Source organism: Leptopilina heterotoma, unplaced genomic scaffold, assembly GCF_015476425.1.
Source record: "Leptopilina heterotoma isolate Lh14 unplaced genomic scaffold, ASM1547642v1 Lhet_95, whole genome shotgun sequence".
NCBI lineage: Eukaryota > Metazoa > Arthropoda > Insecta > Hymenoptera > Figitidae > Leptopilina > Leptopilina heterotoma.
Window position 1 is genome coordinate 1,532,123 of NW_025111202.1, and position 26,962 is coordinate 1,559,084.

Consider the following 26,962-nt stretch of genomic DNA (forward strand, 5'->3'; position numbering starts at 1 on the left):
ACCTCGAAAAGCAGAGAAGAAAACTTTTCGCTCAAGTGGAATATTCAGATTAAAATGTAAGTTTTTTAAAATTATTTTCTTCAAGTATTTGATTGAAATTGAGGAATTTTTAAATTTTAATTCTTTTGTTTCTTTTTAATTTTCAGCACCAACTAGATCTCGCGAAGAAATGTCTACCAGTTCAATTGGAAAGACTGAAAATGTGAAAGCTGGAATTCCGGAGAAACAATCTTTTACTTCCAGTGAAAGATTGAGTTTAAAATGTTAGTGTTTAACAGATGTATTTTAAAAATATTTTTATTTACATGTAAAGTTAACAATTGTAATTTATTTGTTTATTCTCTAATTTTTCAGCAACAAATGAATCTCGTGAAGGACATTCTACCAGATTCTTCTACGGTAACTCACAGACACAAAAATCTGACGAAAATTTGACATTTTCTTCATCGTCATCAACTCCAAAGACTGAGCAGGCTGAACCTCGAAAAGCAGAGAAGAAAACTTTTCGCTCAAGTGGAATATTCAGATTAAAATGTAAGTTTTTTAAAATTATTTTCTTCAAGTATTTGATTTAAATTAGAAAATTATTATTTTTTATTTATTTGATTCCTTCTTTTCATTTTTCAGCACCAACCAGATCTCGCGAAGAAGTGTGTGTCAGTTCGATTGGAAAGACTGAAGATCTAAAATCTGGAATTCCGGAGAAACAATTTTTCTCTTGTAGTGAAAGATTGAGTTTAAAATGTAAGTTTTTTAAAATTATTTTCTTCAAGTATTTGATTGAAATTGAGGAATTTTTAAATTTTAATTCTTTTGTTTCTTTTTAATTTTCAGCACCAACTAGATCTCGCGAAGAAATGTCTACCAGTTCAATTGGAAAGACTGAAAATGTGAAAGCTGGAATTCCGGAGAAACAATCTTTTACTTCCAGTGAAAGATTGAGTTTAAAATGTTAGTGTTTAACAGATGTATTTTAAAAATATTTTTATTTACATGTAAAGTTAACAATTGTAATTTATTTGTTTATTCTCTAATTTTTCAGCAACAAATGAATCTCGTGAAGGACATTCTACCAGATTCTTCTACGGTAACTCACAGACACAAAAATCTGACGAAAATTTGACATTTTCTTCATCGTCATCAACTCCAAAGACTGAGCAGGCTGAACCTCGAAAAGCAGAGAAGAAAACTTTTCGCTCGAGTGGAATATTCAGATTAAAATGTAAGTTTTTTAAAATTATTTTCTTCAAGTATTTGATTGAAATTGAGGAATTTTTAAATTTTAATTCTTTTGTTTCTTTTTAATTTTCAGCACCAACTAGATCTCGCGAAGAAATGTCTACCAGTTCAATTGGAAAGACTGAAAATGTGAAAGCTGGAATTCCGGAGAAACAATCTTTTACTTCCAGTGAAAGATTGAGTTTAAAATGTTAGTGTTTAACAGATGTATTTTAAAAATATTTTTATTTACATGTAAAGTTAACAATTGTAATTTATTTGTTTATTCTCTAATTTTTCAGCAACAAATGAATCTCGTGAAGGACATTCTACCAGATTCTTCTACGGTAACTCACAGACACAAAAATCTGACGAAAATTTGACATTTTCTTCATCGTCATCAACTCCAAAGACTGAGCAGGCTGAACCTCGAAAAGCAGAGAAGAAAACTTTTCGCTCGAGTGGAATATTCAGATTAAAATGTAAGTTTTTTAAAATTATTTTCTTCAAGTATTTGATTGAAATTGAGGAATTTTTAAATTTTAATTCTTTTGTTTCTTTTTAATTTTCAGCACCAACTAGATCTCGCGAAGAAATGTCTACCAGTTCAATTGGAAAGACTGAAAATGTGAAAGCTGGAATTCCGGAGAAACAATCTTTTACTTCCAGTGAAAGATTGAGTTTACAATGTTAGTGTTTAACAGATGTATTTTAAAAATATTTTTATTTATATGTAAAGTTAACAATTGTAATTTATTTGTTTATTCTCTAATTTTTCAGCAACAAATGAATCTCGTGAAGGACAATCTACCAGATTCTTCTACTGTAACTCACAGACACAAAAATTTGACGAAAATTTGACATTTTCTCAATCACCAACAACTTCAATGACTGAGCAGGCTGAACCTCGAAAAGCAGAGAAGAAAACTTTTCGCTCAAGTGGAATATTCAGATTAAAATGTAAGTTTTTTAAAATTATTTTCTTCAAGTATTTGATTTAAATTAGAAAATTATTATTTTTTATTTATTTGATTCCTTCTTTTCATTTTTCAGCACCAACCAGATCTCGCGAAGAAGTGTGTGTCAGTTCGATTGGAAAGACTGAAGATCTAAAATCTGGAATTCCGGAGAAACAATTTTTCTCTTGTAGTGAAAGATTGAGTTTAAAATGTAAGTTTTTTAAAATTATTTTCTTCTAGTATTTGATTTAAATTGAGGAATTTTTTAATTTTAATTCTTTTGTTTCTTTTTAATTTTTAGCACCAACTGGATCTCGCGAAGAAATGTCTATCAGTTTAATTGGAAAGACTGAAAAGCAAATTTTGTCTTCGAGTAAAGGACCGGAAAAAAAAATTTCATTTCATAGTCAAAGATTAAGTTTGAAATGTAAGTTTTTAATAATTAACCAAGGAAAAAATGATTCGTACGATGAATCATTTTCACCTGGGTACATTTTGAAAATATTTTATTAAAATAACAATTTAAAAATTTTAATTTATTTAATTCCTTTTTTTCTTTTTCAGCACCAAGTGATTCTCCTGAAAAGCTGTCACCGTGTTCAGTTTACCGTGTACCAACAGAAACATCATTATCATTATCGTCATCAACTGGACCTGATTTAAAAATCACTTCTTCAAAAGTAGAGAAATCGAAAAAGCAAGAAGCTAAATTTTCCCATTCAACATCAACTTCAAAAAGAGATGGTAAAATTTTGTATTCTTTTTTCTTCTTTTATATTTTCTTAATCTCTCTCAATATAAAGTTAATAAAATTTTCATTTCTTCCAATTATAGGTGTTGACTCATCAATTGAAAGTGGTGCTGGCCCCTCTTCAAAACGAAAGAAATACAGTGTCGAGAAATCTACAATTGGTGTTTCTTCAAACAGAAAAAGAACGTCAATTACTTTGGATAATGAAAATATTGATAAACCGTTGCATCATAAAGTGAGAAGAAGATTGGAATTAATGGGAACAGAAAAGCATACGGTAAAAGTTTGTTTAGGAAAATTATGTAAATCAGCAAACATTAAAAATCGAATTGAAGAAGATGCAAAGGTTGTTTCATCAATGATGTATGAGGCAACAACAATGGCATTATTCGGCCTATATGAAGAAACGAATGTTGAAAATGTTGAAAATTGCCCATCATTGTTGGAGAAATGGACCAACAATGGTCCCGACTTTCTGTCATTTTTAATATCATTAAAGCAGAAAGTAAATGCTCAACGTAAAGTAACTGAACAGGATGCGAAAATAAATACAATGGTCAACGAATATAAAGAATTAAGGAATGACATTCCACTTTATGACGGAGAACATAGAACGGCAATAATTCAGGAGGCAGCTTTAGTGTTGAATCGAAACTTTAAAACAAATTTCACGACGCATGCAGCATCACGATTAAGAAGATATTTGCAGCTATTAATGGAAATTGAAGACGAAGAAAAAAATCATATGGAAGTAGATGAAATTCAAGAAATTTGTTCAGTTTACCATATCGAAAATGATAATGATGAAAAAATAAAAATTAGGAGTTTTAAAAATAGCATTAAAAATGAACAAAGAAAAGAATTTCAAAAATCTCGAAAACAATTTCCAGATGAAATGCGAGAAAAAAAAACATCAGACTACTGCGATGAAAGATATGTTCGACAGGAAAAATATCTCAAACATTGCGATAAAGTCTATTATAAAAAAAGGCCAAGAAGGCGAAGAAAAAAATCGAAAAAGGAAAAAGAAGAAGAAAAAGAGAAGAATAAGGAAAAAGAAAAAGAGAAGAATAAGGAAAAAAAGAAATTTCGAAAAAGAAGGCCTTCATTTTATAAACAATCTGTTGCTGCTTTAAATCTCCTGCTGCAAAAAAATGAATGTCAAGTGAAAGGATTCCCTACTGATTTACTACTGAAAAAGGGTGATAATGATAGAAGAAAATTGGACTTTACAAAATTGACAAAAGATGAAGAATGGCATAAATTTTTGCCATTTTTCATTATGATTCAACAAGAATTTCATGATAAAAAGAAGAAGAATTTCACGTTAATTCCACAAATTTCATTAGGCGTGAAGCATGTGGTTTATACAAATACTGCTTTAAAAGAATTGCAAACGGCAACTGTTATTCAAGAAATTAAAGAAAAAAAGGCAATTTTACAAAAAAAGAAAAGAAAATCAGGAACGAATAAGGATCATCTTCAAAGAGCAGTTGATAAAATGGACGATGAAATGAAGCGCTTAAGAGAAATGAACAATGAAGAAAGGTGGAATTCAATGTTCAACTTTAAATCAATCCAAAGAGGTCGAAAAAAATTAAAGAATGGTGGTAAATTCTCTGGTACAATAACGACAAATGGTGTGGACGTGTCAGTAATTTTTGATTTACCCACAAAACATGATGTTGTGCAATCAAAGAAGAAAGTTGGAAGTTACACAAAATTTTGTGGTTTTGATCCTGGTGCGAGGGCGACTCTGGCTGGCGTCAGTAGAGAAAACGATCCTAATCCAACCACTAATGTAAAAAAGGATTCAGCTATTTACATTGGTAGTTGGATGATGAGATGGCAGATGGGCGACTATAGAAGAAGAGAATTAATGAAGAAAAAAGGTATAGACATGCAAAAATATTACAAGCAACTTGCTGAGGATCCATTGATGGAAAATTTTTGCATGACTAATCCTCGAGATCGCCATCGTATAACAAAATATAGAATACACCTTTTACAAAATTTTCAATCACTTCATCAAAAAAGATCCGTAACGCGTTTAAAAATAGATCAATATTCGGCGCACAAACGACAAGTTGATCAACTTGTGAATTGGATAGTAGGTGATACAAAGAAGAAACCCTGTTTCGTTGCTATTGGTGGAGCTGAAATACCTAATTTTATCAAGGGATACACTAAAGCTCCTTTGAAACGTATTCAACAAACTCTTTTCCAAAGATCAGAAGAATTAGGAAAAGATAAATTGCAAGTCGTGAAAGTAAATGAGTTTAATACAACAAAAATGTGTAGTCGCTGTGTGAGACCACTTAAAATATCAAAAAGTCCCCATCGGTACACTTATTGTGCGAAATGCAAAACAACGTGGGAAAGAGACGTAAATGCAGGGCGTAATATTCTTAATCTTGCACTTATTCAAGAGAAGATCATACCAAAGGATTCCATAAAAAATCACCATCTATTTCGGATCAAGAATGATGACATTGAACATGAGGCTGCAGAATTGCAGAAATAATTTTTCCCATCACTTTCAACATTCATTTTTAAATGTAAGTTTTTAAAATTTATAGTTAAAAAATAGTTTTTTTTTATGAAAAACATTAAAAAATTAATTAATTTGTAATTATTTTCTCTTTTTCAGCACTAACTAAATCTCTTCAAGGACATTGAAAAGGAGGAACCTCAACAACCGGAAATACAAATTTCTACGATGGACAATATACTGCTTAATTGCGGAAATAATTTAACAAAACATTATTCGGTCCTGGTGGTGATGGCTTTTTGCCATTGTACATACCGGGAGATCTCTTATGAGATCCGAACCAGCCTGTAAAAAGGCATACCAGGTTTTTTAAGAAATTAAAAAACATGCTACTTCTTTTATTGATTATTGTTTGAATTTTTCAAATTTTTTATAAAAACAAAAGCACATTTGTGTTTTTTTTTATAAATTAAAATAATCAATAATAGGAGGGGAGGTAATTTTTTAAAAGACATTTATTTCTTTAAATTTAAATAATTTTTTTTTACTTATAATTTAGTTTCAGTTTAACGGTGTAATTTTTAAATTTTAAATTTTTCATAACATTTTAACTTTATTCAACATTTCACTTGATTCAACATTTCACTTTAATTTTAAACCTTTTTTTTAACAATTTCAATTTCTTCTTTTACAAAATTACCTTCTAATCAGAAGTACCCTTACCAAATGCAACTTAGCTTGCACTACAAAAATTATCTTATTGGCGAAATGAACCGCGCATTTTTAAAACGTTTTATATTATACATATAAAGTACTTTAGATGGAGAAGTTTTATTCTACAAATAGAAGCATTTTTGTCGCGCAAGCGCAGTTGCGTTTGGTGAGGGTACCTGGCAGCACTGGTATGGGGTCCAGTTCAGTTTACCGCGTTCTCTTTGACGCCTCTGACAGACAAAAGCGTTGTCGCGCTCGAATCGGGCCGCCAACGATAGAACGTGTCACATATCGCGAGAAACAAGTTTTCCGAGCCTTGTCCGCAAGGACGACTGTGCACTTTCGTGCCATCGACGGTGTCGAGCTCGTGGATCCTCGTCTCACTTTTCTGGGGTCAGTGCCTGCTCGATCGGATCCGGAGCAGGAGCTCCGGTTTTTAAAAGTCAAGACTCAACAACTCATTGCACTATCTACAAGTTTATTTCCAATTAATTTCACTCGATTCATCTCGAGCTCGCCAAAACGGTTGCTTTAAACTTTAAAGTCATGCGAGCCAAATTCAAATGAAACAATCAGTGAGATCTTCAATTTTAAAAAGTGATTTATTCAAACTTAAAACTAAACTTGAAAGTAAACTTAAAAGTACCAAAAATCGCATGTGAATAAAAGGTCGTGAACAATAGTGACAGTTTTCTTCTGACACCTATAAAAATCTTCCCATCTTCCCATCTTCAAATCTTTATTATCGAAAGTTTTTCTTAAACTCTTTCTTATCCATTGATTGGTCAATGGTTAATTATGACTCTTGTCCCTAACGTTCAATCTCACCTACTTTAACTTCTCTTCCACTAGACTGAAAAAGGATGCGTAATTGTCGTGTGTGATAGCGATAAGAAGCTACGACTCAAGAAAACAAAGAAGAAACATTCCCTCATTTTTTTAGTGTTCGCCAAAGTGTCATGCAGTGTCATTTTTTGATAGTCTGTTGAAGAGCAAAGAGTAACAACATTCCTCGGTATTCCAAGGCCTTAAAATCATTCCAAGGTATGTAATTCGAAATCTGAATTTTTTTAAATTTCCACTATCATTCTTCATGATTTACAGAACTGGAATCACAGAAAACATTAAAACACATATTAATGATAGTAAATTGTAAACATAAGTTATAACTAATTTATGTAAAAAAAAAAGTACTGACATTTTCGTCAGTCTACTATCGCGAACATCATAAATCTTTCAACGTCAAACAGGTCGAATAAGACAATATAACGCACATTCAAATGTTATTAAATAAGCAATCTAGATGACGAAAACAATTATTATATTATTATTCATCAAGTTCAATTCAATGGGACAATTTATTAAAAAAATTTTGTTTCAACAAAAATCAATTTTTAATTAATTGTCCCAAAATAATGCATTATAATCGTCATTATTTTTTTCAACCTAAAATAAGTGTTGTATTAAGATTAGAAAGAGAGTCGCTGTCATTACGACTTGACAATATTGCTTTTAGTTTAATTATAAGACATAAAGATTAGTAGAAACGTTCGCTCTCATTTCGTAAAGTTTAGTTAAGGTTTATTTAATTTTTAAAACTTTACAAGTTTCAGTGTATTTGCGCAATCAATTATGAGGCAACTAATGAAGCAATCAAATGAAAACCTTTAAATCCTAAAGCATCTGCACTTATAATCACGTGAAACAAATTAAAATTGAAAGTTGACGCAACATTCTTCTCATTTTTATTTGTCGAAACTTTTAAGAAACTAAATCGTAAATAAATCAACTGAAAATAACACTATTATTTACACGAGTGTTTATATACAAAAAATGCGCTGTTAAATGCTGAGACAAGAAAAATAATTAATAAATCGTAATAATGTTCATAAATTGTCGATTTGAAAAAAAATTAGAATCGAAAATTTTGTTCAAAATAATCACAGTGTGCTATAAAGAATATTTTTTCTGATAAATATGATTCAAAAGAATATGTGGTAGAATTTGAAAAATAATTGTAGCACATTCAATCATTTCCTTGACTTTAAAAAAATATTGTAAATTTTTCCTAAAATTAAGCTATGAAGAATATTTTATTTGAATGCTATCGAAAAATCTGTTTTCTGGATTATAATATTCGACATTGAATATGAATAAATTCATAATCATAATGTAGGTAGGTACATAATTTATTACTAGTTTAATAATTAAATTGACTAAACAAAAAAGGAAATAAACATTACATGCATTCTTCATCATAATCAAGTTTTTGCGTGAATACTTAATTAGAAAAACATCAATGGAAAATGCTTTAGAAGACAAAAGGAAATTTCATTCATTTAATTCTTACAGAAATAAAAAATAGTTTTTCGTAAACTATTAGTCATATCTGAAATGTTGAAAATGAAAACAAAATTGCACGAAAGTCAAGAAAGATGAGAGACCGGAAGTTCTCAAATACTGCGTATTTGTCAGTCGACTTAACGTTGAGCATGACCTAATGCTAATAACCTATGCGTATTCGTATGTTATGTAAAATTCTCTGTTTTCGCTCGTTTACTTTTCTGTACTTGTATATTTTATTATAAAAAAAATTTTGAAAGTTTTTTTTTTTTTAAATAAAATATTAAATGAGCTCGTTCAGCATGTTATTGAGTCTATAGCAGAATTTACACAGATGTTTGCATACATTATATGTATACAGTATATATAAACAAATTTAGATAGACAATAGTAAATAGTGGATAAAGCATGTTGAAAGTGAGGAAATGCTTCTTCCGGTATAGTGCTGAATACTATTAACTGTTGCTAGAAATGGAGTTGACCTGTCTCAGTAGTGATTTTGTAACAAGAAAATGCACTTGATTTTCTAATAAATAATTCATCAAGTCTCAATTTAATTAATGTACCAAAAGGTTCGTAAAATAAGTAAAGACTTTTTCTAAACTTTTCTTTTTCTGTTTTTGAAAGAAATTGGTTTTTTAAATTTAACTTTTTTTTTTAAAACTGTTGGGAGAAGTGATACTCGTCCTTCCTATAGATATATATATATATATATAAAGAAAGATAAAGAGGTAATTATCTGAACTTATTTCTTTGTCACATTTTTTATCTTTATCACTTTATCAGGATATGCATAACAAACTTTCCAGATGTTGTAGATTGTTAGTACCCAACTAGTTTCATTTTAGGCAAGTTCAGGTCAAAAATATTTATTTCAATACGTTTGACAATCGAACTTTGAAAAAATTGTCATAGCTTGTTATTACTTCAATTAAAAAAATGAAAATCACTATTAGATACTTTTTTCTTTCAGTGATAAGTAGATTCTTAACATTGAATTTTCTTTCAGCAAGAAAGTACTTGAGATTATCATTATAAAAGAACTTTTCTATACACAGGAAATATTCAACTAATTTTTTTAAAGCAGATTTTAAAATGTATGTTCAAAGTTTGAGAAAGTAATTTGATTTTTCACGAATACAGTAATTTCGTTACATTGTAAATTATATACAAGAAAGAAATTATCTTTAACAATAAACGTTAAATTTTTCAGTGAGATAATATGTTTAATATATTTACAACTTTTTATGATTATAAGATTTAATAATACTAGAATCCGGGCTATATGGTCATTACAATTATTGTAAGTGAGCGCATCTGTCAATAATTATAGACGGAGCTCGATGTTTGAAACAGACAAGAATAATAATGCCTTTATCTGAGAAAACATGAGACTTGATATCAACGACCTGTAGATATGCTCGACTGAGAGTGCATGGTCGACGTCATCAGAAGAAATCTTCAAACATTTATGATACCGCTGAGAATGTTGGGAATTTTGTCTTGAAAATTTTTTTCATGGGGTTTCAGTGTTACGTAATCACATTTTTTGGTCTTTTTAAAAAAATGTAAGAGAATTTCTTTTCGCATATTATTTGACAATTGTGGTTATGAACTATGTACCTGAAGTTAGCGTCGAGCGTCGACGTTCAACATTGAAAACGTTTTTTTCCGAGACCTTCTGAATTGATAAAGAAGAAAAGCAGTTCCGTGCTTTTACAGTTTTTTTTTAAATTTAATATAAAGTTTAAAGTTGATGTTATTTTAAAAGAATATGAAAATTAATAATAATGAGCTTCTGTCATAATTGATTATACCGATATTTCGCGACGTGTTTAAAAAAATGTTTTTAATTAAATTAGTAAACATCAATCGGAAGGAAAGAAAGGAATATATCAAATAATGCCAAAGTTGTACGCGCGGTTATTAATTCAAGCAACATCCCGAGACCGAGATATAAATGAATGTGGTTTTATAACGAAGGCTCGCAAACTGTTAATTCACTGTAATATGCTTTCAAGTGTCATATTTGTACGCAAGCGTGAATTTTGCGATCGAATTTGAACTGTTGATAATATATGGGATGTAGGTCCCTTGGGGTTTTTAAGTTTCATCAAATTAGTCTATATCATAATTAGAGTATATTTGCCTGAAAATTAAATACATCATTCAATTTGGACACTTTTTTATTTTTATTCTTCAAATCTGTCACAGAAATTATTTTTCTCGAGACAATAAAATGAATATAGGATTAGGCGAAAAACGATATTTCAATTTTAAAACTGAAACAAAAGTCAGAGGATTTAGATAAAAAGCATATATATGTACATTTATATTTCACTTCTTTGTAAATATAATGAAGAGACCTAGATTTCTAATTCTAATATGCGAAAATGTAAACTTTGAAAAGTAAGCGTAATTTAGATGAAATTGCAAATTTTGATGACATTGAAAACTGTCTAGTTATACAAAGTATCAAATATTAAATTCGACATTAGATGGACAGAATTATTATATAAATTTGACCAATTGGAAAGTGTAAATACTAAATTCACAAATAGTTTGCGAGATTGCAAATTATTTTACATTCTTGTTTGAGAAAAATTGAATAAAAAAATTGTATTTGCATAATTTTTTTAAATCCTACAATGTCAAATAATAAAAAAGAATTTGTTAACTTGGAAATTTCTTTCGGTCTATTATTTGATAAATATAATGTGTCTGAAGAAAATCTATAATAGCGTCTTACAGGAGTAGAGCCAAGTATTAAAATGAAAGTGCAGACACAATGAAAAGGGAAATTCTGATCTGAATTAAGAAGATACATGTATGTGGCTTTAGAGAATAATTCAAACTATGTTTCATTTTAATTAAAATAGAAGTTCGCAATTTTTTCCTGGACAATGATTTGGTACTTTTCATTCTTTGACGATTACTGATTAATAGAAATACTTTTCGCAGTCATATCAATTATTTCATTGCGCAAAACAGAAACCCATTCCAATTAAAAGCTTTAGTGAGCAATTAAAAGAAAATGTCAAAGAGTACAAAGAATCAGATGAGTTGCAACCTGCGACGATAAAAGATATTTCCAACGATTCAATCTTATCTTTAGTTGTCGAACAATATGTACGACGAATGTTTCAAAGTTCCTGTGTTTATATTTTAAAATCTAAATTTTAAACCACCAATATTCAAGGAAAATAATTAATTGTAACAACTTTTTTTAAGTAGATCTACTCACTTGTAGAAGGACGAAAATAAATCGCAGTTATCAACAGGAAAAAATGTAAAATTCTTTTGAAAATTAATAATTAACAGGTGTTCTTTTAAATGCTTTAATAACCTATGACGAAATTTAAATTAATGAATATTGATGATTAGATTGTTTCCCTTTTCTTCTTCTTCTTCTTCTTCTTCTTATTTTCTTTACTCTTTCTTTTCTCTCTCTCTCTCTCTCTCTCTCTCTCGATCTAATCATTCTTTTCTAGAGTTTATCTTTCTTCAATAGTCTGCTCCCGAAATGATCTTCTACACATTGTGTACGTGACAGGAAATGTTATTGAGTTAAAGCGGGTTTGAGTTTACACAGTAGTTGTGGATTTACTGAATATTTTCTTGATCGATCTGTTCAATCATCTGTTTACTTGCCTTATTTCAGAGTATTTTTATATAAAAATAAGAATGTAAGAAAGAAATAATTACAAAAGTAATCTATTATTTGGATGAAATTTCTGCAGAAAATAAAAGCACCAGTTATTTTGTTGGTGGATCAAGTTTCTTTCACTTGTGTATTATTGAAGGAAAATTTTACCAAGCTGAGAGAAGAGAAATTTCTTGAAACAAGGATTTAATAAAATGTCGATATTCTCTCTAGCGTTTCTTCTTTCTTGAAATAATTTTTCAAATACCTGTCTTTTATAATAACTTGAATGCAGTTTCCATTATCATTTGTTGAACTTGAAAATAAACATTTTAAAATTATTTTTGTCAAGAATGCGTAGGTTGGAGAAAAAATGAAAAATGAAAAAATGAGTCATTACGAAAAGATATTGATTAAATTAATTTTCTCATTGTAGGTGTAATTAAAAATTTGATTAATTATTGAGATATTAAGGAAATTTAAAGGTCACGCTAAATTTCACCAGTTACATATGCATATTTAAAAGTGTCTGTATAAGAAAAATTGTATATAGTTTTGGATCTAACACAATATAAAGAGAAATTTAAAGTTAAATATGGCTGATATAAGAACACCATTCTATTACATCAGCTTTAGATTGTTATCATATTTGATATACACAAGATAGAGGTTCTTTCCTCGATATCATCTTTGTGTTTTGAATGATTATGGTGACGTTATAGAAATAAACAAATTACTGTTACTTCTAAAAATTTTAAGCGATTAATCTTTCTGATAAGGAAGATCTAAAAAGTTCAACAGATTCGTGCCACACCTCTCGCGAGGCTGACCTTTACTTTTTTCGTTTTTTCCTTCCTACTTTTCTCTCATTAGTGCCTATTAAAATCAAAAATGAATGTTTCATTTCTATTAATACAGATTGTGTTTTTAACTTATTGCTTTATAGCAGTTGGACAGAATTGTGTAAAGTTCAAGTCGAATTTCATTTCCAAGTGGCATTTTAATTAATTTTCAGCTAGTATTTGAAATTCCGTAATTAATTTTGGAATTGGTCATAATTTGTGAGATCTTATGTTAAAACTATGTTTTCAATACTAGAAGTGAAATGTAATTATTTTTAAACATTTTATTTAAATTCGTCAAAAGAATTTAATTATTTAAAAACTTGTTGATAACATTCTTTATAAGAATTTAATATTAAGAACATTCAATTATTCAATATAAATTATTTATTTTTGTTTTTAAATAATTGAATTCTCGTAGAATTTTCTAACAGAAATTGATTTAAGTAAATTTCAGTTAAAATTTTACATAATTGAATATTAAAAGCATTATAATAGCGTGAATTTTTAGAAGTAAATGAATTTTGAAAAAGTTTCAAATTGAAATATTTGAAAATCTGAATTTTTCATATTTTTAATTCTGATTAAAATCGAATCATTTTTAAAAATTTTTATGGAAGCTATATGACAAAAAATTTGAATCATATATGAAAGTTGTATAAGCAAATAAATTTTTGTTCCCTTTGGAAAAAAATTCCTGTTTTCACCTTTTTTGAGGAAAACAGGTTGATGCCTGGCTCTGTGTGTAGCATTTTTCAAGTTGCAAAAAAAAGCTTCAAATGATTAAGAACATAAAATTGGTATGATGAAAAAGAAAAGTTTGAACTCAAAAGTGAATTCTGGTTTTGAAATTTTCAGTCATCTTCCAGGTCAGAGACGCTCTAGCATTGTACCGCACGAGTTGGTGAGCTTTTTGCTAGTGCTTTTAGAAATGCCTAGGGTGTCTTGCTTTCACGAAAGGATTGTATATAATTTTGCGCATTAGCTTCAATTTTTCAAAGTCTAGTTTTTTAAAAATGATTTTCTCGCAAATCAATACTGGAAATAACATTGTTTCCCATTGTCATTGTGAAAGAGAAGTATTAAAGTGATGAAATTGGTATGATTTGTATTTTGTGAGGATTTTGGTTGTTTCTTTATAGTTTCCCTGAACTGAACTTGTTTTCGACTCCCCCCTCTCTCTATCTTTCTCTTTCTCTTTCTCTCCACTTCAATGTTCGTTATCTGCGAGCCTGATCCAACTCGTCTTAGTTTGAAGCCTCAAAGCAGGTGCGTCAGTTGCATTCTGCACATTCCACACACTCGTCCTCATCCAGTATCACGCGATGACCTTCTATCCCCACCACCCTCTTCGTCCATCCTGCCCTATATTCTTTATCACAAAAGGCAATTTGAGGAATAACTCAAATTCATACTTCTTATTAATTCTTATTTATTTTCATTACAATTATTTGCAGAGAGAAAATGACGCAGGGCACGCTTTTAAAAATCCGGATGCTGATTTTCGTGCCCCTTAATTTGTTTGAACCGCACTATCAAATGCACTGCACCGACTTGAATGAATGCTTTTTAGCAGTCATCGCAGTCATATAGAACGAGCAATATTCTATTATGTCATTTGTCTGGTTAGCACGGGGATATGAATTAATGACGAGTGTGTTTATGACCTGTGGTTTCACGTTTACACACAAACACACTTGAGAGCTAAAATACGATATTTATTGGTTTCTGCAAATGCTGGAGAATTTAATTCTCGGCAACAATGTTTATAACGTTTCGCTGACGTGACGAGAGAGGCGTCTCGAAGATGGATGCACATGCGACCGCAGATCGCAGAATCCTCCGATATTGATATACAAACAGTGCAATACCGCCAACACCGCGTATTACGACGTCTCGACATCGTTAGCACTGCGCGTAATCGCCAATATATATGTACAGTACATTCTTACTATTGTGTTAAGTACGTGACTTGAAAGAGTATATTTTAATTGTAAGAGAAAAAGCTTTTCAAAGAAAAGGAAGGCAGGGGGAGGATGAAACAGGTAGTGGCGCCCCTGATGACTACCGTGCGTTTATAAAACAAACCACAGAGTAGGATCTTGTTATGACCAAACATGGACCAAACCAGCTTGTACACAAGTCTGGTTGCAGTAGACTTTTTTGATCTCCTCTTTCAATTTCTCACAAGTTGTCTACCTACCTCCCAATTCAAAAATCTATCCACTGATTTTAATCAGTCACAGTCATCACAATTAAAATTAAAAATCTTCTTCTCTTCAATTCACTAATTTTTTTTTAATTCGACAATAGAACTTACATCCACAGTGCATTAGCGAACTGCTTAATTACTTTCAGAAACTGGAAAGCAATTCAAATTCTAATTACATGTTTGTAAAGTTTAGCTTTATAATTTTCTTCACTTTATTTTGATTTTCTATGAATCTTCACTGAGAAAAGAAATTATTTGATTCAAACAAATTTTGTTTTAATCATACTTAAAATATCTTTGCTATACAGTCAAACATATTTAAGTTTAATTCAAACATATTTTCTGGTTCAGTTTAAGAGATTATATATATTGAAATCAAACATAAATTGTGATTGATTTTAAATTATATCTGTAGTCAACTTTTAAGTTTGATTCAAACATAAAATTTTTAAACATAATTTTTGTTTAAACCGTAACAGAAAATATGTTTAAATTAAATATAATTATTCAAACAAATAATACTTTTGAATTAATGCATTAGATATTTTTTATATATTGAGATTAAACTTACAAACTAATTTCAATTAAACAAAATTGTCTAACATTATTTTTGTGTTTCATTTAAGTATAATGTTTTCTCAGTGTTGAAAATAGAAGAATAATTATGTTTATTATATTTTTCTTAAAAACATTATTAATTTATCAATTTTCTATTTACACTTTTTCTCCATTTCGCACATTATATTATAATGTAATGAATTTTCATATTCTTTTGTGAAAGCTATTTTAATAATAAATGAGTAGACAAAAACAGTTATCACCGTTTGCTGGTCCTAATTGAAGAGTGAAGCTTGTACCTATACTTGAAGTTGACTCTCACAGCCACTTTTAAGCTTATATGATAATATTACTTATTCTTATCAGATCTTGTTGTGAGAGTAAGAAGGTATAAAATTTAATGACTCAAATAATTCTCCCAAGTATTAAAGGAGGAATTTTAATGATATTATTTAAATAAAACTTCAAACTACGAAATAATGTATAGAAACAAAAAATATTTCTCTTAATTGATTTTTTTTATAAAGCGATGTAAGTGACAATAATAGTTTTTTCGTACTATTTACGTTACATTTCAGAGTATTCTCCATACATGCCAATGTTTGATTTCCGCATATGTGTACTAAACATTAAAGAAACTTTAGGAAGGATAAAATTCAGTTTTATTTGCTTTTGTGGGAGTGTGGACCGTAATAATTATTAGATTAATTATTCCACCTTCTTATTTTCTTCTTTTGATGATTGTTTCTTTATTTATTTTTGGGGTATTTCCTTCATTCAACTTCAAGTATTAAAAATTATAAATCTAAAGAAAGTGTCTGGAATAAATATTTGTGAAAGAGAATAATGAAGACAACTTTTAATTAAAGAGACAGTGCGAGGTTGAAGAATAAGTGTAGAAACAAGAGAAACAAAAAGACAAATACCTATATGTTTCTATAAAGCAAATAGAAAAAGAGTGGATGAAACGTGAAAAATGAGGAGCAAAAAATGAGGTCAGAAACGGCAAGGACAATTTTTTATCAAATAATAATTAGAATTTCATTTCATTTTTAAATCGAAATATATTTTTAAAAAATTATTCTGCTTAGCAAATTTTTTCAAAGTTTAAAAAGTATTTTATAATTTTAGTTAATATTCTATTGTTTCTATAGAAACAATGTTTCCTTATTTTCTTGAACTAATTATGCAGTTCAACCAGGGTTGCCAAGCAACCTGGAAATGTCAGGGAATTTTATACACGGAGAGAAAATTTATTACATATATTAACACATATCATATATATTTTGTAAAAGTTTTTACAGTTTAGGGAAAAAGTGCAACAAACCGAAATTTTGGTATCAAAAATACTAAATAGTGAAAGAAATAATTTGAAATTTAGTAAAGTTAGATTAAAATTCTTGATATTTGATATTATTATACTAAATTTCATATTATTCCTTTCACTGTTTAGTATTTTTGATATCAAAATTTCGGTTTGGTGCACTTTTTCCCTAAATTGAGAAGCACTTTTACAAAATTTAATATAATTTTCTTTCCGTGTAAACTTTCAGGGTGGCCACATGTCAGTAAAGTCAGGGAAATGTTAGGAAAAAATTTTTTTGTCAGTATAGTCAGGGAAATGTCAGGAAAAATTTTTTTTAAATTTTTATAAATAGATGAACTTTAAAAGATTTTTATTTGAAATTTTAGAAAATTTCAATTTTGAATAAATGAATTAAATAATAAAAATTTCACAGGAATTCTATTATTTACAAATTTTTTACAAATTTCTTCGCAATGGTTGAATTATTTTCATAAAGAATAACATTTTTTACCAGGAATTCAATTATTTTCATAAATAATAAAAATCATCTCAGAATTTCAATTATATTCTTAATACAATTTTAATGGAATTTCTTAAAAAATTTAATTATTCTTAAAAATTTTATTAAAATTCACCAAAGAAATTCAATTCTTTTAAAAAGCCTTCCTATAATTTATTTATCAGAATTTAAGTATTATTGTTAATACATTTTTAAGTAAATAAATTATTTACAAAAATTTTAATGAAATTCTTTTTAACAATTCAATTTTTTCAAAATACCTAATTTTAATAAAATGCATCGTAGAAATTTAATTAATTTCAATAATTTATCAAAATTCCATTCTTTTCAATATCTACTATTTCAATAAAATTTCATAAAAGAAAAAATTAGATATTTAAAAATTCGTCTCAAGAATTCATTTATTTTCAAAAGTAATAAAATTCTTCGCAGAAATTCAATCATGGTCAAAATTTAATAATATTGAATATTAAACTCTAAATTTGAATTCGAAAAAATGGTTTCGAATTTAAATTAGTGATTGACTTTTTGCTTTAGAATTAGCAGATTTTACTAATAAATAGTCGTTTCTACTAATTTAATAGTAAAATTTACTGATTCAAAAGCAAAAAGTCAGTCACTAATTCCAATTAGTAAACATATTTACTAATTCAAATTTAAAGACAAAGTATTATAGATTCAGCAGAGAGTTAAAAAAGAATTTTGGTTAAAAATTTTAGAAAATAATTGAATTGAAATGAGAATAATTTTTATCAAGTTACAGTAAGAATATTCTTATAATATAAAATAATGATTTTATCAGTCGGTCATCTTTAATTATTATAAAACATGAAGATATCGATTGCTCCGGAGTGATCGATTTCTTCATGTATTATAACAATTTTTTTAAAATTGTGCAACCCTGAGTTCACGAGTAATAATTTTTTATATTATAATTTGAACAATTGAACCAGGTGCCGCCCCAATTAGTTCGGCTAATCGAGGTTCCACTGTACCTGAAAAGAGATTAACTTTGTATAAGGATATAAACATTAAATTTTTTCAATGACTACGTAGATAATCATTTCAAAACTTAATAATCTACTAGTATGATGCCGCAATGAAGCTATAACGGGAAATGGGAAGGTATAAAAAAATCCTCAGTACCTAATATTTATCGTCCCCTTTCTGACATTTATTTCATTGCTTTTCTTTTTTTCTCCTATACTTGTATATGTAACTATTTTTGAAGAAGCAAAAATTTTATTAAAAAATGGATTATTGAAATGAATAATTCATTTTTTATTTCCAAAAACAACAATCTATTTACAAAGAACAAAGAAGAAGAATAATTGAATAAAAATTGTCATCTTAAATTTCTATTAATTTCCACTTGAGGATTTTTGATATAGTGAGAAATAATTGTATTTTCTCGGCAATCGCTCTTTAACAAGGTAGAGTCTATTTTTGCGCCTCAGTACTTTTAAACGTACTTCCAATTCAATACAAACCACCTGCTCGGTTCGTCGATGTACCGAAAAATTAAATGTCTCCTCTTTGGCACTTGGACTCAATTTGCTGTAAACGGGTTTTCATTCTAAAAGCTATATGAAAACTACGGATAATAAAATACACTTGATTCTTTTGTATTTATGCTTAATTACCGAGAGTTTATAAAATGCTATTTGAGATTTAAATGAATAACCTAATTCCAGTGTAATTGATTACTACAAGAAAATATATTCACTAATCCTAAAACAATGATAACCAGCAGCTAAATTTGTACACAGTGCTATAAGTTTAATCCACTTTTCAATCTCAGAGAAGTTGTCTTATTGGGTGCAGTAAAAGTTGAGAGGCAAAAAGGCTTAAGAACTCATTCCATTAAAGTTAGTAATTAAATTTTGAAATTGTTTAAACTTTTATTGAATATAAGCCATGTGTATATTAAGTGGAATAAATTATTAGCCGTTGCTTCTTCTTCTTTTTCATTTTTTTTTTTTTTCATAGTTGCTGAACTTGGGACAAAGCTTGGTTACACGGTATTTGTAAAAAATGTTATCAAGACTTGAAAGGAATCTAATTTGAAAACTTGAATGAACTCGAACTGTTTTCCTCATATTCTCTTTTGTATCTGTGTTGAAAGGCGACTCATTGGCGGTCTTTGATTTTTTTCTTCAAGACCTATAGTCGATAAGGAATTTTCCGTCGCGACACACGCGCACCACGAGAGGCTCGCCCTGTACTGTGGCTTCTCTTTCACATGAACGCAGAACGGTGTACATACAGACGTAAACACTACTTGCATGTCTAACGCAATCTTCTATTGTATCACTTGCAAAGATAACTCATCGAATGCAACAATCTTAAGAGGCATAAAATGTAAATAAACGCTATAAAATTAAGCGAAACACTCATTTTCAACTATAGTTCTTATTATTCGATTACTTATTTGCATATTTTGTCGAACAATTAAAGTATATTTTACAAAAGAACTGTTTCTATCCTATCTTACACCACTGCAAACTTTAAATTGTCGCATTCCACAAAATTCAGGATAAAACAATTCTTGTATTTCAAGTTCGATATAAACTGTATATAAACTGTATTCCTGGTGTATTCTGTTTTAAACCTTTCAATCAACAAAAGACTCACAAAATTTTACAATGATACAAAAGTTTTTTCGAATGAGCTTTTTTATATGAAAACTAAGATAAACTACAGAGTTAAACAATGTTTTAACAGAATCTTTTTTAATTGATTTAAACTTTCTATACAGAAATTTCAATATTAAAAGATATTTTACAAATTAAATCTCAAAATATTTTGATTGCCATGGAATTTTTTAAAAATGCTTGTATTCTCTTAATAACAATTTATTTTCTCCCTAAATCTGAATAAGTGAAAAGTCTCCCACTTAAAAAAATAAGTGCATATGCACTTATTCAGATTTAATTGACAACTATAGAAAAGGAGTACACACTTTGATAAGTATTTGTGTAATTATTTCTTCAATAAATTAATTTTTTAATTTTGTGTTTATAAAACTAACGATATGGCAAGAAATTTATATAAAAATATTAGTATGGAAATTTAAATTTATACACAACTGATTATTAGACAATGCCAAACTGACTTGAAGGTCGAAATAACTTGTTACTCTTATCTTATATAGTTTATGTCAAATTGCGCTCAACACTAATCAGCAAAAAGTCATAAAAATTATAAGTATGAGAAGAAGTCAAGTCAAATGTTGTCTTTTGAATTTTTTGTCATTAAATAGTTTTTTCAATTAATAATTTGTTCTTTAGTGTATAAAATTTAATGCTTTCTTTAATATTGAATAAAATATGTAAAATGAACGCAAAATAATGTTTTTATTGCAAAATGAAAAATAGAAATGTTCTAGTTTTCTTTTAAGAATTTCGCTTGCAATCAATAAAAAATACAATTTGTTGAGAGAATGTATACTGTTAAATACAAAACTTTTTATCAAGTGGAAATTCGATTCAAAAGTAAAAAATGCAGATAAAGTCATTCTTATCTTGGCGAAGGGCAAGTCACATTGATAAGATAACGATCGCTCTAGTCGAGATTTTATCCATAAACATGTCAAATTGTGATTTGCTTCTACTATGTTACTTAGATATCACGCTTCTTCTTCTATTCATAATCCTCGTGTGCAATTGATATATTTTTGAGATAAATCCGGAAGCATTCATGCAGATTTATCATAAATTTTCAACTCTTACAGGCATGATACAATATATTTGCGAGATTAGGGCAAAAGTATTATTTCTCTTTTCTTTCGATAGAAAGAAAATCATCGTCTATTACTTTCATATGTCAAATTTGAGTACACAGAAAAAAGAAGTACGTGAATCCTTCCTTGACAGTGCTTGACTTTTGGATAGGGCACAAAATACAAGGCTGTTCCATATACTTTTTATTAGAAAATACATATAAGAAAGTCCTAGAATTATTCTAGTACTAGTACGGCCCATACTAGTACTAGAATAATTCTAGGACTTTCTTACATTTTCTAATAAAAACTATATGGAACAGCCTTGTATTTTGTGTCCTATCCAAAAGTCAAGCACTGTCAAGGAAGGATTCACGTACTTTTTTTTCCGTGTAATTGCTCAAAAAGATTACGAAAATGTACCATAGCAGAGTCGAAGGCAGCTTTCAATAATTAATTATACAGTGGGAGTAATGAATGAAAAAAGCATTATTTTATCAAACATGTATTTTTAAAATCACGTCTTTTCTTCTGAAAACTTGAATTAAGTAATACGCATGCGGAATACAAGTTTGACTTGTCTTCTGATTTTCTGAACGACCGAGATCTTGATCGTCAAGCTCAATCCATTTGCGGGCAAGTAGATTCTAACGTCGTCGACGATCACTGTCACTGTATTTCAAATCATATTTATGACTCATAAATGAGCAGTCGTAAATTAAGCGCCAGTCAATGGCTTCCCACTATATTTCTGACGTAAGTGTTTCTTGCGAATAAACGTTAAAGCTTATTACACGACGAGTTCTTTGGGATTACGTGCACATAAAGATGATTATCGAGAGTGGTCGAGAAACATTGAAGGAAAGAAAAATTTATCTTGTCTGCAAGCGAATAGACGATACCACATGATCACTAGTGTGATTTTTCTTTCTTTTATAACTGACGCCACACGATTCGAGAACGAAAAATCACCTTCTGATCGAAATCGACAAAGAACATTTATTGCAACAGTTCGCAACTTTTTTTTCTGCATTGCAATAAACAATTCACTGAACCAGATATTATTTATTATTCATCAGCAATTTATTATTTTTCACATTTTCGTTTACAATTCATATGTACATTTGACCAGAACTATTCTCCTCTTTTTTACATTCATATTTCTCATAAAATATTCAAGTTTGTGGTGAAAAACAAAGTTCGAATTTTGATTGATAAAGTGCACTTCGTCATTCTAAGTGAAAAATCCTTGAACAACGTCACTAAAGTAGTTGCATGTAAATTGTCACAAGATAAAGATGAATAGAAAGAAAAGCGTGGAAAGAAATGCATTGCTCGCTTCGTAGCTACAGATCAAGGTGAGCTGACTTTTTTTTTTATTTCAATTGAATGGATCTAAATGTCTTTTCCGTGTGAAAACAGACTTTAGAATAAATCAATGAAAATCTCTCAAAGATAGAGATGAAAAGTAATTTTGCAACTTTTTCTCAAAGAGTTATGGTGAAAAATTATATGGTCATAAATTGGAAATATTTATGCATTTTTTCTCCAACTTTTGTTCGTTTGCTATTTTCCATCATAAATATGCAATCGTAAGGATAAGTACTCTCGTTTGTTTACCAAGCAACGAGATTCGCGTGCTTCTCATGTCAGTGTCAGGATCAGAATTCTTTCAGAGCTTTGTCAGACGGGACGTAAATTGAGGTTTAATCATTCCAACATTCTAAAAATTAAGGTACGCCATTCCTCTGCACTGCAGAAGGAACTATTTCGAGAATAGTTAATTTACAAATCAAAACTTTATTCACAATTTTATATCATAAATGTATTTAAGAAGACAAAAACAGGCATCACAGTTGGTCCCCTTTTCCCCCTTTGTCCTCTTATTTTAATTTTATCACCTTTTTCTTTTTTTAAAATCTTTTTCAAAGTGTAATCATAAAATCTAGACTCAATGTTATAGAATTCAATGCGTTTCATTTCTGATTTAGATTATTAACACCACAACATAACATAATGTAAATATGTTTTTTTTTATGTTAATGATTTAAATAATATAGATATCGTAAAGAATTTTATAAAATATTAGGTGGTTCATTCAATTTTTTCCATTTCTGACAATAATTTCTTTTTAAAGAAGAGTTTTAGTTAAAAATTCTAGAAAATAATAATTGAATTGAAATGATAGAAATAATTTTGAAGAAGTTACAGTCAAAATTTTGTCTAAAAATCAGGGAAAAACAAAATTAAATTTTTGTGGTAACTCTGATTAAAATCGAATTATTTTTAAAAAATTTTATAGAAGCTATAGGTAAAAAATTTGAATTTTACATGAAAGTTGTATAAACAAATAAATTTTTGTCCCCTTTTTGAGGAAAAAATTTCCCTTTTCACGTTTTTTGATGAAAAAAGGTACTGTGATGCCTGCGAATCATTTGAAAAATATAATACCACCTTTCGTTTCTCTTGTGTACTTTTCTAATTGCTTTTTTCTCTTTTTTTGTTTTGAGATTAAAATTATATACACATATTATAATAGCGTAGTTTAAGAGTACTGAAATCAAGTTTTTATCGACGAATCGCGTGACTTTTAAAAGGACCTTGCATTATTTAAGAATTATGAAAGTTTATGGGGTCACATTTATTGAGCAAGGATATATCACACTAAAAGAATGAATAATCTGGAATAAGAATTATGACCATACAAAATGGTGCCTGTATATGCCAATAGCATGAACAGGGAAAAGCGTTTTTAACTTTCTGCCCATAAATCACACCAATATTACTGTTTTTTAGAATCAAAAGAGATTTTTTTATTGTTTTAAAGTGGAGGAAAATGATAACCCATCACTTTTTTTTTGTTAAGCCAACATAAAGTGTAGATTGAATGATGTTGCCTTTTTCTTAGAAAATAATTATGACATATGTATTTTGGAAAAATTGCGAAAATGAAAGCACATAACATTCTTTATTAATCATTAATATTTCTCATTTCTTATTCACACTGACTTTCTGTATGATGACTTTAGAAGAGAATTCAAGACCAAACCTGTGAAAAAGTGACTAAATGGAAATAAATTTATTTTCTAATATATCTTAGGAATAGAATGGTCATAAAAGTTGGGAAATAAATATCGATTCATTCAATTGAGCGTCAGAGGCAAGAGCTATACGAGATATGTAGCTTTATTTGAGTAAAACAAAAAATAAAAATTGAAAGGGTTTAAAAAGCATATGAAAGCATATGAAAGTTTTTATGCATGACATCAATGAAATTGGTACTTAGGTATTTAAATATATAAAAGTTATTTAGCTACTCGCAAATGAATATTATTTTCAATACTTTTTTAAAACTTTTTTATTTTCTATTCGTTTTTAAACTGCAAATGCACTGTCATTGTGGTTTCAGAGAAAGAAATATTCGACTCAAGAGTTAAAATATTTCTTTTTCATCTCGAATTGTGATTCTTTTACGAAAAGGAAGTTTTAAGCCTTAACTTTCATGGAATCAGGTCATGTATACTTCCGTCGTGAAACTACAATAAAAAGCCAGTGACTGAAATTATTTTATATTTCATTCGCGTCTGTCGTCCTCTCAACTGCTCTATTTCATCTCTATTCTTCTCTGTTTGACAAAATGTGTAAACAAAAAATTTAAACAATAATTGAAAGTAAATAATGTCAAAAGTGCGTGTTTCAATAAATTTTAAGCTCAATGAGATTAGCGACTAGATCGATTTATTGGTTTTTAAAAACGATGATGGAAACAAATCTAACCCCGGAGAGAAATATGATTTTTATTTTTGTTGCAACAAGCATTTTTAATTGTTATGAGTTTCGTGTAAAAAACGATGGCCATTCTTTTTATCAACAAAACTCTTAATACCTAAAATGTGAATTCATGCAGAGATAACTGGAAATCATCCATATTCATTAGTACCATTAAGGTCTCTGATATCAGACAAAAGTAGCACAATTCTACTGATAACAGTTATTCTTAAACAATGTGCTGTACTTTCTTTCCAAAAGATTAACAAATCCAATGAATTTAAAAAAGGTTGGTTGGTTATTTTGTCAGGCGTACGAAACAAAAATTTAGTTAAGTCTCTTTGTCGCGTCGCCTCCTTTTTATTTCGTACGACAGTTGTCATTGAATTTTGGAGTGAGTCTTATTTTAATTTTATGACAACCCACGAGAAGAAAATTTGGACGAGTGTTAAAAAATATATTTCGAAAATTTCAAAAATATATTTAAATTTCAAAAATCGTTTGCTTAACATTTGTAATTAAAAGAATGAATAATTCTCTTGTTACATGTGGGTAAATAAAGAAGGTTGCTTTATCCACAGAATGCCAATTAATCGAATTCTCTATGAAAGCTTACATGAAATAAGTTTAATAACATTTCCAACAATGTTATTTCAGAATATAAACTCAACAACTATTCTAAATCATCCATCCCCTAGAGACAATGTACAAAGAGCCCGCAGCTGCAACTTCAAAAGGAAAAGTGTTTAGTAACCAGCTCAAAATTTACTATACAATTGCGTTAACTTAGTAATTTACTTAGTTTCCATCTCCCTAAAAACTTACTTTCTCTTAAGCTCTTTTTTCTTAATCTTATAACAAATAATTAAATGTAAAAACACTTATCGAGGAAAATTTCAAGACTCTGTACAGAATAATTTCACTAAAAAAGTAAAAACAGAAATAAAATAATTAATATATAAGAAATACATATTTTGCGATCGGATAATATATATAATATTTTAAAAAATGAGATGATTAAAAGTGGAACTGTCAAGTTGAGAAAGCATCTGTTTCATTCATTGTTAAATAATTTTATTTTCACGTCACGTAATCGCCTGCAGTCGTGATAGCATTATTCGTCACTAGACGGTGATACCGCAATCAAAAGGTTGAATATTCTATTCCTCACACGTATCTCCCTCCAGTTTCGTTACATTTTCAGCCAAATTACTTTTCCGAAAGCAGTCGTACTATTTCAGACTCTCGAAATTCGGAAAAGTGTACACTTTTTATAATCATTTATAGAAAAGTACTTAGTTATACAGGAGGAGTTTGAGTATTTTATTAGCGCAGTTATTTTGACGTGAACTTATGAGAATCGATTTTATAAAACTATTTTAAGGCACTTTTTCGATCAGAGAGAAACTTGATAAATTTCTTTTAAAATATTCAATAAAATTGAAATTAAAACATTAAAACATTTAAATTCTCTCAATTTGTAAAGATTACTTGTGTAAAAATTACTTTTTTAGAATTAAAGAAAATTCCACTTGTTAAAAACAGAAAAATGTAGATTACGTTATAAATTTATATTTTTTTGATCATTATTTGTGAAATGTTCTGATAAAGAAAAAAATATTTTCAAAAATGTCTTCTACAGATTGGACACAATAAAAAAAGAAGTCAGTCACGAGGTTTTAATAGTGCCAATAAGTGAGGTCCACTCAAAGCTTTATTCGTTGACACTGGAGATTCCATATTGGAGGGTTAAAGAAATTTAGGAAGAGCATTGTGTGTATACATCTTCATCAATCTCTTTTCTATTGACCTTCCCTTCTTTCCGTTCAAAATCAATAAAGGGAAACGACTTTCTCAAAATCGAGAAAACTATCAAGTTTGTGTTTATCAGTTTTATTCTTGAATAATGTAGTAAA

The 26,962-nt window shown here is 28.8% G+C and overlaps 2 protein-coding genes across 4 annotated transcripts in view; both read left to right on the plus strand.

The window, feature by feature from the left end:
* Positions 1–29: 29 nt before the first annotated feature.
* On the plus strand, positions 30–5,909 carry LOC122512135. The gene is made up of 15 exons (XM_043627809.1): positions 30–56; positions 147–263; positions 355–534; positions 628–744; positions 835–951; positions 1,043–1,222; positions 1,313–1,429; positions 1,521–1,700; positions 1,791–1,907; positions 1,999–2,178; positions 2,272–2,388; positions 2,479–2,604; positions 2,742–2,921; positions 3,012–5,486; positions 5,579–5,909. The coding sequence occupies exons 2-14, from the start codon at positions 170–172 to the stop codon at positions 5,450–5,452; spliced, it is 4,146 nt and encodes a 1,381-aa protein (XP_043483744.1). The 5' UTR covers positions 30–56; positions 147–169; the 3' UTR covers positions 5,453–5,486; positions 5,579–5,909.
* Positions 5,910–6,254: 345 nt separating this feature from the next.
* LOC122512136 overlaps positions 6,255–26,962 on the plus strand; it is a 68,602-nt gene continuing 47,894 nt past the window's right edge. For all 3 annotated transcript variants that reach the window (XM_043627811.1, XM_043627810.1, XM_043627813.1), the window contains exon 1: positions 6,255–7,177. The gene's annotated coding sequence lies outside the window, so the exon portion shown is untranslated. The remainder of the gene's footprint in view (positions 7,178–26,962) is intronic.

What these genes read in the sequence shown, in the direction of transcription:
- LOC122512135 (XM_043627809.1), top strand. Translation starts at nt 170, where the DNA reads ATGTCTACCAGTTCAATTGGAAAGACTGAAAATGTGAAAGCTGGAATT. An exon ending in TGAAAGATTGAGTTTAAAAT is followed by an intron (nt 952 to 1,042) that starts GTTAGTGTTTAA and finishes CTAATTTTTCAG; the next exon opens with CAACAAATGAATCTCGTGAA. An exon ending in TGAAAGATTGAGTTTAAAAT is followed by an intron (nt 2,389 to 2,478) that starts GTAAGTTTTTTA and finishes TTTAATTTTTAG; the next exon opens with CACCAACTGGATCTCGCGAA.